We start from the raw sequence: 14,594 nt of genomic DNA, 5'->3' as shown, positions 1-14,594 counted from the left end.
AACACACAGCGTGGACCAGCATGTGTAGTAGAACCTGTGCCATCCACGTTTTGTCATCCTTCTTTTGCTCAGGCTACCCCACTGAAGACTGATTCACACACTCCTACCCCCAGCCAGTGTCTAAGGAGTTTTGTTTTAAGATATCTTTTGAATATCTTTCTTCCACCTGACTCTTTTAAAATCCCAGTTCCTCTACTTTCTGTCACTTTTATAGTAGCCTATCTTGGTCCTCAAGAAGTTGCTAATAACACTCTATTTGCCTGGCAGCTTCTCCAAAGCATTTCATGCACATCATCTTTTGTAAGCTTCCTAACAACCTGCAAGGTAGTAAGTTGGTGATGATGATGATTAGCCCATTTTAAAATAATGCTTAAAAAGGTGAGTGATTCATGGAAGGTCACACAGCTGATAGGCAACAGAGCCAGGACATAGGCACTCCAATTATGTATCCCAGCTTTTTTTAGGATCCTCCTCTATCTTCCTTCTACTTCTGGTCCCTCCTCATTTTTCAATGAATCATTTTCATTACCCTGTTCCACTCTCTTTTCACCATCCCCACATTTCATTTAAATGGTGGTGCTACAAGCTGTTACTGAAAGCTGCCATTTCATTCCCATAGAGTATTTATGCCTGATTTTTCACAGCTTTATTTGTTTTTATCCATGCTGAGCAATGTACCCGGCTGGATTTAATTCATAGTCATTGCATGCAGAGCCCAGATCCTGTAAGAATGTGAACCTTGCAAAATGTAATCTGATTAGTGCTGCAGACTGGAGATGTGTGGGAGGTAAAAGCTCTATTATGAAAAGCCTCTGGGCCAATGTCCTCTTTCCTGAACAAGTTTAAAGGTAATCAGATGAAATAAAGCTAACAGTTATGGGGAAGGCCACCAGCTTAGCCTAGGACGTGTAATGTATGAGTCCATTTAAGGACTAAATCATTGAACTTGGACAAGTTATAGATGCTGGTGAAGCACAATTAACTTTGAATTGAAGAGAAAGACAAAAGTGTTAAGAGGCAAGCTGGTTGCTCAAATTCTTATTTTTTGTGGAAAAAGAGATTGTAATAGCCAGTACTTAGTGTACACCAGACACCTTTCTGGAGATTTTAGGTACATATTGATGAATCACCACAACCCTATGAATTGAGTATCATTATCATGCCCACTTTATAGATAAGGAAATTAAGGCACAGGAAAGTTGGATAACTTGCCCAAGGTCACACTGCTAATATTTACAGTCAGGATTTGAGTCCAGATACTTCAACCCCATGTTCTCAATCACTATGTCATACTGTGTCTCTGGTGCGCATTATGTCACTATACTTTAAAGAGAGTATCTTCAAAGAGAGTGGTGAGGGAGGAGAGGACCAGAAGGAAAAAAATGGAGAAGATGGGAACTGTTTCCTCTTCCTGGGGCTTTGGGCCCTTCCAATGTACTATTCTCTTCTGGGCACATGACCTTGAATAGAATCTTTATTTCTGTGTGTGTATATGTAGTAGGTATTAGTTGTCTTTGAAAGGAAGGGTCTAGAGAAGTTGTAAGATTCTTTCCAATTTGAAATTTCAGGGATTCTGATAAAAGGCTAGCCACCACTGGCAAAAGGGGGTTGTGATGAAACTGGAATCCTACAGAGGATAAAAGAAATGGTAAAAGAGTTAACCATTATTTTTCATCTTGGAGCTGATTGGTTATATAAAAAAGCAATTCCTTCACCTGGGAGTTTCATTGAAAAGGATAAATTACAGTTAAATATTTTTTGAATTGGAAAAAAATCATGCCCAAATTCCATATGTTTTTAATTAATAGACTTATAGGCATTTGTTTTTTTAAGATTGATTGATTGATTGATTGATGGTAGACAGTGAGAGAGAGAGACAGATAAGCAGAGGGAGAAGCAGGCTGCACACAGGGAGCCCGACATGGGACTCCATCCCAGGTCTCCAGGATCACGCCCTGGGCCAAAGGTGACGCTAAACCACTGAGCCACCTGGGCCACCCATTTAGATATTTTCTTCATTAGAGAAACCCATCCACTCAGTAGTGCTTAAGTGAAGATTTCCAGTATCAATTACTTTGGGGTGATCCCTAAAATCAAGAGTCCAAAACCTGCATTCTGTTCCTAGCTTTATTCACTGGCTGAGTAATTAGTGCTGGATACCTACCCACTGTGAGTCTCTTTTGTGATGTGTAAAATGAGTATGGTACCTGTTCATTCTGCCTCACAGAGATGCTACTTGATATATGCTCTTGGAAGATATTTCTTCAGTGGTATAGACATCTGAAGTAGCACAGTTGTTTTCAAGTGTGCTGTGGATTTTGTTCCTTCTAGTAGTTTTCTGTGAATGAATGACAGTCTGGTCACTTATAAGCCAGATGTTTTCATCAGCAGAAGTCAGAGGGCATGGGAAGGGGGAAAACTGTGGCTTGTAAACCGCCCTTACGACACTGTTGTTTTCTGTGATTTGGCATCATTGCGTGCCCTGGCCAGAGTGACACATGTGTCACCGTGCCCCCATACCTTGAGAACCATGGAATCTGCTTGAAAGACAGAATGAAAGCCAAACAGGCTGCTGTCTACTGAGAGGCAGTTCAGGGAAGATGTGAGAGGCAGGAAGAAAATCATGACATCACGCTCTCTGCACACAGTCAACCCACTGGGATGTGCTGTCAGCTGCCCTGCTGAAAGTTAACTACAGCTAGAGCACTTTCCTAACCAAGAAAAGATGGGGAAATTTTCCAAATACAAAATGAGTTTCTAGAACCTGCAGAATGTAAGAAGATGAGGTCTCTGTTGCTTTGCTTAAGAGGCTATCCACCTTCTTTCCAGAGACTTCCAGCCATGGTTGTTTATTGACATGTGGGTAAACATGTAACTCTCAGCCATTGTTTCACAGACAATAATATTGAAGTCCCATGACGAAATTTGAAAAAACACTGGAGTTGAGGTTCTCTTTCATGAATAAAGTGAGAGTGTCTAGTGTGTGTGGTGTTGTGATTATGGCTCTGTAGAGACTTCCGCCTGTGTTTTGGGGCATTGCTAACATATTGTACCCTTTGGTCTTGCCTTTCATGTACCACAGGATCGATAAACAAATAAGCAGGTTTCGGAGATGGTTACCTAAGAAGCCCATGAGGCTGGACAAGGAGACACTGCCAGACCTGGAGGAGAATGACTGCTACACTGCCCCTTTCAGCCAGCAAAGGATCCACCAGTGAGTGTTTCATGTGAAAACCCTTGTCTTACTAAGGACATGCAGCTGTGATAGAGCCTTCTCCTGCACACCTTTGAGTCCTTGGCATGTGGAAGGAACAGCTTAGTGCCTTTCTTCCCTGAAAGTCCTGTGAGTGTTCATGTCCCTTCTGTATTAGGGTAAGCCGACCGTTCTAACAGACCATTCCCATGTCTTCGTGGCTTGACACAGTAGAACATGCATCCATGTGTGTGTTGGGTGAATGACCTTCTCCATGGTGATCCAGAGACCCAGGCTCTTTCCGTTTTGCATCTCTGCCAGTCCCCATGCTCTGAGCCCCTGCAGGCTCACCATTTCCAACCAGCAGACAGGGAAACTGGCCTACCCATGGCCCCATTGAAAAGAGGGGTCTTTTGTTTGTTTTCACCAGTCTCCACACACTTCTCAGTTCCCTTTCTTGAGCAACTTACCAGGTTGCCCCCAGGAGAAGCCACATCCCTGAGTAGCCCAGTTGCTGGCTCTTCTTTCAGGCTCTGGATAGTAATTTGTCACTTTTGACATGTGGCGGGGGGTTGGTGCGAGGGGGATGGTTGGCTAAGTAATTGAGCCTTTGAGGAATTACAAAAGTGATAGGAAACTGACTGAAACTTCTGAGAAGACAAGAATTGGAATAGTGGTGTCAGTAGTAGGAGAGGGAAGCATGCCAAAAACTGTAAAAAACTAGGCAAAAACAGCCTCTCAAAAGGCAAATAAGTTTGACACAGCCTCACTCTCAGCCAGACTTTCTGAATTCCTGGCTCTCCCTGTTCTAGCCATAGACACAGCAAAATGACTTCCTCAAGGGGAGGAAATGACTTACCCAAATTCCTGGCTCTCCCTGTTCTAGCCATAGACACACAGCAAAATGACTTACTCAAGGGGAGGAAATGACTTACTCAAGGGGAGTCCAACCCAAGGGGAGGGTAACATTTTTTTTTTGAAAAAAATAAGTTGCGAACTTTGAGAAAAAGAAATAAACCAAAAAGCACTTATCAGGTGGCAGGGTATGTATGGTTGGGGGCATGTTCCAGCAACAGAAAATCAGTCAATGTCTTTGGACTTCTAGAGGATAAAGGAGAAAAGAAAAATTAAAGAATAGATGTTCTATATTATACATATAATATATAATACAAGGGAAACAACTTTGTAAGCCTCTAAAATAGCCAAACTCTGGACCTCCACATGTCAGATTGATGCCAACCCAGCCACATTATGTGAGCATTTAAAAGAGTCAGTGAAAAAGACATGAAACTCACAGCCTGACCTCAAAATCCTAGTTAAATTCTCCACAGGAACTAAAAAATGAAAAGGATTTCATGTTAACTCAAAGATAAGACCTATGGGTGGTTTTTTTTGGTAAAAAGATAAATGAGAGCTGACATGTTCCTGCTCTTAGCTTAAACCTTTGCTATGCCTGTGTTGTTCATCTTGAAGTTTCTTAGGCAAGTGATTGTATGCATTAAATTCTTCTGGAGTAGAATCTGATTTATATGCAAAATTTTCCCTTTGCTTCTTACCTGTCTAAAAGAATACCATAACAGTGAGGGAGCATCTTACAGTTTTTGGATGGATAGAATCATGAATGGTTAAGTAGATGGCTCATAAGTAGGTAGCCAGAAGAATCAATGAAACATAGGGTATGTGCCTGGGGTTTTGCTTTACTTCATTCAAAGGGATATAGGTAAATAGAAGAGGAAGGTCATCTTCATGCTGGTTACATTTCCTGATATTCTTTCTTGCTTTAGAAAAAAATTTTTAGCAAGTTTCCCAAAGGCAGAAGCACCTGGGTATGCATCAGAATCCCTAAGGAATGAAACCCTTTATACTTTATAAGTATTCTAAAATATATAATAAAAGAAGGACTGTATAGCTTATAGGCTCACAGATGTTTTCAGCCATTTCTTTTTTCTTTTTTTATGATTTTATTTATTTATTCATGAAAGACACACAGACACAGAGACCTAGGCAGAGGGAGAAACAAGCTCCCTGTGACGAGCCTGGGACTCGATTCCAGGATGCTAGGATCATGCCCTGAGCCAAAGGCTGACGCTCAACCACTAAGCCACCCAGGCATCCCTACTTGGCCCTTTCTTTTTTTTTTTAATTAATTTTTATTGGTGTTCAATTTACCAACATACAGAAAAACACCCAGTGCTCATCCCGTCAAGTGTCCACCTCAGTGCCCGTCACCCATTCCCCTCCAACACCTGCCCTCCTCCCCTTCCACCACCCCTAGTTCGTTTCCCCAAGTTAGGAGTCTTTATGTTCTGTCTCCCTTCCTGATATTTCCCAACATTTCTTTTCCCTTCCTTTATATTCCCTTTCACTATTATTCATATTCCCCAAATGAATGAGAACATACACTGTTTGTCCTTCTCCGATTGACTTATTTCACTCAGCATAATACCCTCCAGTTCCATCCACGTTGAAGCAAATGGTGGGTATTTGTCGTTTCTAATGGCTGAGTAATATTCCATTGTATACATAAACCACATCTTCCTTATCCATTCATCTTTTGATGGACACCGAGGCTCCTTCCACAGTTTGGCTATTGTGGACATTGCTGATAGAAACATCGGGGTGCAGGTGTCCCGACGTTTCATTGCATCTGAATCTTTGGGGTAAATCCCCAACAGTGCAATTGCTGGGTCGTAGGGCAGGTCTATTTTTAACTCTTTGAGGAACCTCCACACAGTTTTCCAGAGTGGCTGCACCAGTTCACATTCCCACCAACAGTGTAAGAGGGTTCCCTTTTCTCCGCATCCTCTCCAACATTTGTTGTTTCCTGCCTTGTTAATTTTCCCCATTCTCACTGGTGTGAGGTGGTATCTCATTGTGGTTTTGATTTGTATTTCCCTGATGGCAAGTGATGCAGAGCATTTTCTCATGTGCATGTTGGCCATGTCCATGTCTTCCTCTGTGAGATTTCTCTTCATGTCTTTTGCCCATTTCATGATTGGATTGTTTGTTTCTTTGCTGTTGAGTTTAATAAGTTCTTTATAGATTTTGGAAACTAGCCCTTTATCTGATATGTCATTTGCAAATATCTTCTCCCATTCTGTAGGTTGTCTTTTAGTTTTGTTGACTGTATCCTTTGCTGTGCAAAAGCTTCTTATCTTGATGAAGTCCCAATAGTTCATTTTTGCTTTTGTTTCTTTTGCCTTTGTGGATGTATCTTGCAAGAAGTTACTGTGGCCAAGTTCAAAAAGGGTGTTGCCTGTGTTCTCCTCTAGGATTTTGATGGAATCTTGTCTCACATTTAGATCTCTCATCCATTTTGAGTTTATCTTTGTGTATGGTGAAAGAGAGTGGTCCGGTTTCATTCTTCTGCATGTGGATGTCCAATTTTCCCAGCACCATTTATTGAAGAGACTGTCTTTCTTCCAATGGATAGTCTTTCCTCCTTTATCGAATATTAGATGACCGTACATTTCAGGGTCCACTTCTGGGTTCTCTATTCTGTTCCATTGATCTATGTGTCTGTTTTTGTGGCAGTACCACACTGTCTTGATGACCACAGCTTTGTAGTACAACCTGAAATCTGGCATTGTGATGCCCCCAGCTAAGGTTTTCTTTTTTAAAATTCCCCTGGCTATTCGGGGTCTTTTCTGATTCCACACAAATCTTAAAGTAATTTGTTCTAACTCTCTGAAGAAAGTCCATGGTATTTTGATAGGGATTGCATTAAACGTATAAATTGCCCTGGGTAACATTGACATTTTTACAATATTAATTCTGCCAATCCATGAGCATGGAATATTTTTCCATCTCTTTGTGTCTTCCTCAATTTCTTTCAGAAGTGTTCTATAGTTTTTAGGGTATAGATCTTTTACCTCTTTGGTTAGGTTTATTCCTAGGTATCTTATGCTTTTGGGTGCAATTGTAAATGGGATTGACTCCTTAATTTCTCTTTCTTCAGTCTCATTGTTAGTGTATAGAAATGCCATTGATTTCTGGGCATTGATTTTGTATCCTGCCACGCTACCAAATTGCTGTATGAGTTCTAGCAATCTTGGGGTGGAGGCTTTTGGGTTTTCTATGTAGAGTATCATGTCATCGGCGAAGAGGGAGAGTTTGACTTCTTCTTTGCCAATTTGAATGCCTTTAATGTCTTTTTGTTGTCTGATTGCTGAGGCGAGGACTTCCAGAACTATGTTGAACAGTAGTGGTGAGAGTGGACATCCCTGTCTTGTTCCTGATCTTAGGGAAAAGGCTCCCAGTGCTTCCCCATTGAGAATGATATTTGCTGTGGGCTTTTCGTAGATGGCTTTTAAGAAGTCGAGGAAAGTTCCCTCTATCCCAACACTCTGAAGGGTTTTGATCAGGAATGGATGCTGTATTTTGTCAAATGCTTTCTCTGCATCTAATGAGAGTGTCATATGGTTCTTGGTTTTTCTCTTGCTGATATGATGAATCACATTGATGGTTTTACGAGTGTTGAACCAGCCTTGTGTCCCGGGGATAAATCCTACTTGGTCATGGTGAATAATTTTCTTAATGTGTTGTTGGATCCTATTGGCTAGTATCTTGTTGAGAATTTTTGCATCCATATTCATCAGGGATATTGGTCTGTAATTCTCCTTTTTGGTGGGGTCTTTGTCTGGTTTTGGAATTAAGGTGATGCTGGCCTCATAGAACGAATTTGGAAGTACTCCATCTCTTTCTATCTTTCCAAACAGCTTTAGTAGAATAGGTATGGTTTCTTCTTCAAACGTTTGATAGAATTCCCCTGGGAAGCCATCTGGCCCTGGACTCTTGTGTCTTGGGAGGTTTTTGATGACTGCTTCAATTTCCTCCCTGGTTATTGGCGTGTTCAGGTTTTCTATTTCTTCCTGCTCCAGTTTTGGTAGTTTGTGGCTTTCCAGGAATGCATCCATTTCTTCTAGATTTCCTAATTTATTGGCATACAGCTGTTCATAATATGTTTTTAAAATCGTTTGTATTTCCTTGGTGTTGGTAGTGATCTCTCCTTTCTCATTCATGATTTTATTAATTTGAGACTTCTCTCTCTTCTTTTTAATAAGGTTGGCTAATGGTTTATCTATCTAATTCTTTCAAAGAACCAACTCCTGGTTCTGTTGATCTGTTCCACAGTTCTTTTGGTCTCGATATCATTGAGTTCTGCTCGAATTTTAATTAACTGTCTTCTTCTGCTGGGGGTGGGGTCTATTTGTTGCTTTTTCTCTAGTTCCTTTATGTGTAAGGTGAGCTTTTGAATTTGAGATCTTTCCAGTTTTTGAATGGATGCTTGTATTGCGATGTATTTCCCCCTCAGGACTGCTTTTGCTGCATCCCAAAGATTTTGAACGGTTGTATCTTCATTCTCATTAGTTTCCATGAATCTTTTTAATTCTTCCTTAATTTCCTGGTTGACCTTTTCATCTTTTAGCAGGATGGTCCTTTTTTTTTTTAATTAATTTTTATTGGTGTTCAATTTACCAACATACAGAAAAACACCCAGTGCTCATCCCATCAAGTGTCCACCTCAGTGCCCGTTACCCATTCCCCTCCAAAACCCGCCCTCCTCCCCTTCCACCACCCCTAGTTCGTTTCCCCGAGTTAGGAGTCTTTATGTTCTGTCTCCCTTCCTGATATTTCCCAACATTTCTTTTCCCTTCCTTTATATTCCCTTTCACTATTATTCATATTCCCCAAATGAATGAGAACATACACTGTTTGTCCTTCTCCGATTGACTTATTTCACTCAGCATAATACCCTCCAGTTCCATCCACGTTGAAGCAAATGGTGGGTATTTGTCGTTTCTAATGGCTGAGTAATATTCCATTGTATACATAAACCACATCTTCTTTATCCATTCATCTTTCGATGGACACCGAGGCCCCTTCCACAGTTTGGCTATTGTGGCCATTGCTGATAGAAACATCGGGGTGCAGGTGTCCCGACGTTTCATTGCATCTGAATCTTTGGGGTAAATCCCCAACAGTGCAATTGCTGGGTCGTAGGGCAGGTCTATTTTTAACTCTTTGAGGAACCTCAACACAGTTTTCCAGAGTGGCTGCACCAGTTCACATTCCCACCAACAGTGTAAGAGGGTTCCCTTTTCTCCGCATCCTCTCCAACATTTGTTGTTTCCTGCCTTGTTAATTTTCCCCATTCTCACTGGTGTGAGGTGGTATCTCATTGTGGTTTTGATTTGTATTTCCCTGATGGCAAGTGATGCAGAGCATTTTCTCATGTGCTTGTTGGCCATGTCCATGTCTTCCTCTGTGAGATTTCTCTTCATGTCGTTTGCCCATTTCATGATTGGATTGTTTGTTTCTTTGCTGTTGAGTTTAATAAGTTCTTTATAGATTTTGGAAACTAGCCCTTTATCTGATATGTCATTTGCAAATATCTTCTCCCATTCTGTAGGTTGTCTTTTAGTTTTGCTGACTGTATCCTTTGCTGTGCAAAAGCTTCTTATCTTGATGAAGTCCCAATAGTTCATTTTTGCTTTTGTTTCTTTTGCCTTTGTGGATGTATCTTGCAAGAAGTTACTGTGGCCAAGTTCAAAAAGGGTGTTGCCTGTGTTCTCCTCTAGGATTTTGATGGAATCTTGTCTCACATTTAGATCTCTCATCCATTTTGAGTTTATCTTTGTGTATGGTGAAAGAGAGTGGTCCGGTTTCATTCTTCTGCATGTGGATGTCCAATTTTCCCAGCACCATTTATTGAAGAGACTGTCTTTCTTCCAATGGATAGTCTTTCCTCCTTTATCGAATATTAGATGACCGTACATTTCAGGGTCCACTTCTGGGTTCTCTATTCTGTTCCATTGATCTATGTGTCTGTTTTTGTGGCAGTACCACACTGTCTTGATGACCACAGCTTTGTAGTACAACCTGAAATCTGGCATTGTGATGCCCCCAGCTATGGTTTTCTTTTTTTAAAATTCCCCTGGCTATTCGGGGTCTTTTCTGATTCCACACAAATCTTAAAGTAATTTGTTCTAACTCTCTGAAGAAAGTCCATGGTATTTTGATAGGGATTGCATTAAACGTATAAATTGCCCTGGGTAACATTGACATTTTTACAATATTAATTCTGCCAATCCATGAGCATGGAATATTTTTCCATCTCTTTGTGTCCTTCCTCAATTTCTTTCAGAAGTGTTCTATAGTTTTTAGGGTATAGATCTTTTACCTCTTTGGTTAGGTTTATTCCTAGGTATCTTATGCTTTTGGGTGCAATTGTAAATGGGATTGACTCCTTAATTTCTCTTTCTTCAGTCTCATTGTTAGTGTATAGAAATGCCATTGATTTCTGGGCATTGATTTTGTATCCTGCCACGCTACCAAATTGCTGTATGAGTTCTAGCAATCTTGGGGTGGAGGCTTTTGGGTTTTCTATGTAGAGTATCATGTCATCGGCGAAGAGGGAGAGTTTGACTTCTTCTTTGCCAATTTGAATGCCTTTAATGTCTTTTTGTTGTCTGATTGCTGAGGCGAGGACTTCCAGAACTATGTTGAACAGTAGTGGTGAGAGTGGACATCCCTGTCTTGTTCCTGATCTTAGGGAAAAGGCTCCCAGTGCTTCCCCATTGAGAATGATATTTGCTGTGGGCTTTTCGTAGATGGCTTTTAAGAAGTCGAGGAAAGTTCCCTCTATCCCAACACTCTGAAGGGTTTTGATCAGGAATGGATGCTGTATTTTGTCAAATGCTTTCTCTGCATCTAATGAGAGTGTCATATGGTTCTTGGTTTTTCTCTTGCTGATATGATGAATCACATTGATGGTTTTACGAGTGTTGAACCAGCCTTGTGTCCCGGGGATAAATCCTACTTGGTCATGGTGAATAATTTTCTTAATGTGTTGTTGGATCCTATTGGCTAGTATCTTGTTGAGAATTTTTGCATCCATATTCATCAGGGATATTGGTCTGTAATTCTCCTTTTTGGTGGGGTCTTTGTCTGGTTTTGGAATTAAGGTGATGCTGGCCTCATAGAACGAATTTGGAAGTACTCCATCTCTTTCTATCTTTCCAAACAGCTTTAGTAGAATAGGTATGGTTTCTTCTTCAAACGTTTGATAGAATTCCCCTGGGAAGCCATCTGGCCCTGGACTCTTGTGTCTTGGGAGGTTTTTGATGACTGCTTCAATTTCCTCCCTGGTTATTGGCGTGTTCAGGTTTTCTATTTCTTCCTGCTCCAGTTTTGGTAGTTTGTGGCTTTCCAGGAATGCATCCATTTCTTCTAGATTTCCTAATTTATTGGCATACAGCTGTTCATAATATGTTTTTAAAATCGTTTGTATTTCCTTGGTGTTGGTAGTGATCTCTCCTTTCTCATTCATGATTTTATTAATTTGAGACTTCTCTCTCTTCTTTTTAATAAGGTTGGCTAATGGTTTATCTATCTAATTCTTTCAAAGAACCAACTCCTGGTTCTGTTGATCTGTTCCACAGTTCTTTTGGTCTCGATATCATTGAGTTCTGCTCGAATTTTAATTAACTGTCTTCTTCTGCTGGGGGTGGGGTCTATTTGTTGCTTTTTCTCTAGTTCCTTTATGTGTAAGGTGAGCTTTTGAATTTGAGATCTTTCCAGTTTTTGAATGGATGCTTGTATTGCGATGTATTTCCCCCTCAGGACTGCTTTTGCTGCATCCCAAAGATTTTGAACGGTTGTATCTTCATTCTCATTAGTTTCCATGAATCTTTTTAATTCTTCCTTAATTTCCTGGTTGACCTTTTCATCTTTTAGCAGGATGGTCCTTTTTTTTTTTAATTAATTTTTATTGGTGTTCAATTTACCAACATACAGAAAAACACCCAGTGCTCATCCCATCAAGTGTCCACCTCAGTGCCCGTTACCCATTCCCCTCCAAAACCCGCCCTCCTCCCCTTCCACCACCCCTAGTTCGTTTCCCCGAGTTAGGAGTCTTTATGTTCTGTCTCCCTTCCTGATATTTCCCAACATTTCTTTTCCCTTCCTTTATATTCCCTTTCACTATTATTCATATTCCCCAAATGAATGAGAACATACACTGTTTGTCCTTCTCCGATTGACTTATTTCACTCAGCATAATACCCTCCAGTTCCATCCACGTTGAAGCAAATGGTGGGTATTTGTCGTTTCTAATGGCTGAGTAATATTCCATTGTATACATAAACCACATCTTCTTTATCCATTCATCTTTCGATGGACACCGAGGCCCCTTCCACAGTTTGGCTATTGTGGCCATTGCTGATAGAAACATCGGGGTGCAGGTGTCCCGACGTTTCATTGCATCTGAATCTTTGGGGTAAATCCCCAACAGTGCAATTGCTGGGTCGTAGGGCAGGTCTATTTTTAACTCTTTGAGGAACCTCAACACAGTTTTCCAGAGTGGCTGCACCAGTTCACATTCCCACCAACAGTGTAAGAGGGTTCCCTTTTCTCCGCATCCTCTCCAACATTTGTTGTTTCCTGCCTTGTTAATTTTCCCCATTCTCACTGGTGTGAGGTGGTATCTCATTGTGGTTTTGATTTGTATTTCCCTGATGGCAAGTGATGCAGAGCATTTTCTCATGTGCTTGTTGGCCATGTCCATGTCTTCCTCTGTGAGATTTCTCTTCATGTCGTTTGCCCATTTCATGATTGGATTGTTTGTTTCTTTGCTGTTGAGTTTAATAAGTTCTTTATAGATTTTGGAAACTAGCCCTTTATCTGATATGTCATTTGCAAATATCTTCTCCCATTCTGTAGGTTGTCTTTTAGTTTTGCTGACTGTATCCTTTGCTGTGCAAAAGCTTCTTATCTTGATGAAGTCCCAATAGTTCATTTTTGCTTTTGTTTCTTTTGCCTTTGTGGATGTATCTTGCAAGAAGTTACTGTGGCCAAGTTCAAAAAGGGTGTTGCCTGTGTTCTCCTCTAGGATTTTGATGGAATCTTGTCTCACATTTAGATCTCTCATCCATTTTGAGTTTATCTTTGTGTATGGTGAAAGAGAGTGGTCCGGTTTCATTCTTCTGCATGTGGATGTCCAATTTTCCCAGCACCATTTATTGAAGAGACTGTCTTTCTTCCAATGGATAGTCTTTCCTCCTTTATCGAATATTAGATGACCGTACATTTCAGGGTCCACTTCTGGGTTCTCTATTCTGTTCCATTGATCTATGTGTCTGTTTTTGTGGCAGTACCACACTGTCTTGATGACCACAGCTTTGTAGTACAACCTGAAATCTGGCATTGTGATGCCCCCAGCTATGGTTTTCTTTTTTTAAAATTCCCCTGGCTATTCGGGGTCTTTTCTGATTCCACACAAATCTTAAAGTAATTTGTTCTAACTCTCTGAAGAAAGTCCATGGTATTTTGATAGGGATTGCATTAAACGTATAAATTGCCCTGGGTAACATTGACATTTTTACAATATTAATTCTGCCAATCCATGAGCATGGAATATTTTTCCATCTCTTTGTGTCCTCCTCAATTTCTTTCAGAAGTGTTCTATAGTTTTTAGGGTATAGATCTTTTACCTCTTTGGTTAGGTTTATTCCTAGGTATCTTATGCTTTTGGGTGCGATTGTAAATGGGATTGACTCCTTAATTTCTCTTTCTTCAGTCTCATTGTTAGTGTATAGAAATGCCATTGATTTCTGGGCATTGATTTTGTATTCTAGCAGGATGGTCCTTAACCTCCACGTGTTTGTGGTCCTTCCAAACTTCTTGTTGTGATTAAGTTCTAATTTCAAGGCATTATGGTCTGAGAATATACAGGGGACTATCCCGATCTTTTGGTATCGGTTCAGACCCGATTTGTGACCCAGTATGTGGTCTATTCTGGAGAAAGTTCCATGTGCACTTGAGAAGAATGTGTATTCAGTTGAGTTTGGATGTAAAGTTCTGTAGATATCTGTGAAATCCATCTGGTCCAGTGTATCATTTAAAGCTCTCGTTTCTTTGGATATGTTGTGCTTAGAAGACCTATCCAAGGTAGAAAGAGCTAGATTGAAGTCACCAAGTATAAGTGTATCACTATCAAGGTATTTCTTGAGTTTGGTTATTAATTGGTTTAAATATTTGGCAGCTCCCACATTCGGGGCATATATATTGAGGATTGTTAAGTCCTCTTGTTGGATAGATCCTTTGAGTATGAGATAGTGTCCCTCTTCATCTCTCACTATAGTCTTTGGGGTAAATTTTAATTTATCTGATATGAGGATGGCAACCCCTGCTTTCTTTTGAGGACCATTTGAATGGTAAATGGTTCTCCAACCTTTTATTTTCAGGTTGTAGGTGTCCTTCTGTCTAAAATGAGTCTCTTGTAGACAGCAAATAGATGGGTCCTGCTTTTTTATCCAGTCTGAAACCCTGCGCCTTTTGATGGGGTCATTAAGCCCGTTCACATTCAGAGTTACTATTGATAGATATGAGTTTAGTGTCA

The 14,594-nt window shown here is 40.5% G+C and overlaps 1 protein-coding gene across 1 annotated transcript in view; it reads left to right on the top strand.

Moving 5' to 3' along the window:
* Positions 1–14,594, top strand: part of ANO4 (anoctamin 4) — a 348,320-nt gene that overhangs the window by 183,015 nt on the left and 150,711 nt on the right. The window contains exon 7 of the mRNA XM_041738605.1: positions 3,083–3,214. Within this exon, the coding sequence (XP_041594539.1) occupies positions 3,083–3,214 (132 nt within the window). The remainder of the gene's footprint in view (positions 1–3,082; positions 3,215–14,594) is intronic.

Source organism: Vulpes lagopus, chromosome 23 (genome assembly GCF_018345385.1).
Source record: "Vulpes lagopus strain Blue_001 chromosome 23, ASM1834538v1, whole genome shotgun sequence".
Lineage (NCBI taxonomy): Eukaryota > Metazoa > Chordata > Mammalia > Carnivora > Canidae > Vulpes > Vulpes lagopus.
The sequence above is the reverse complement of the archived record's forward strand: the minus strand, read 5'-3'. Positions and strand labels throughout refer to the sequence as shown.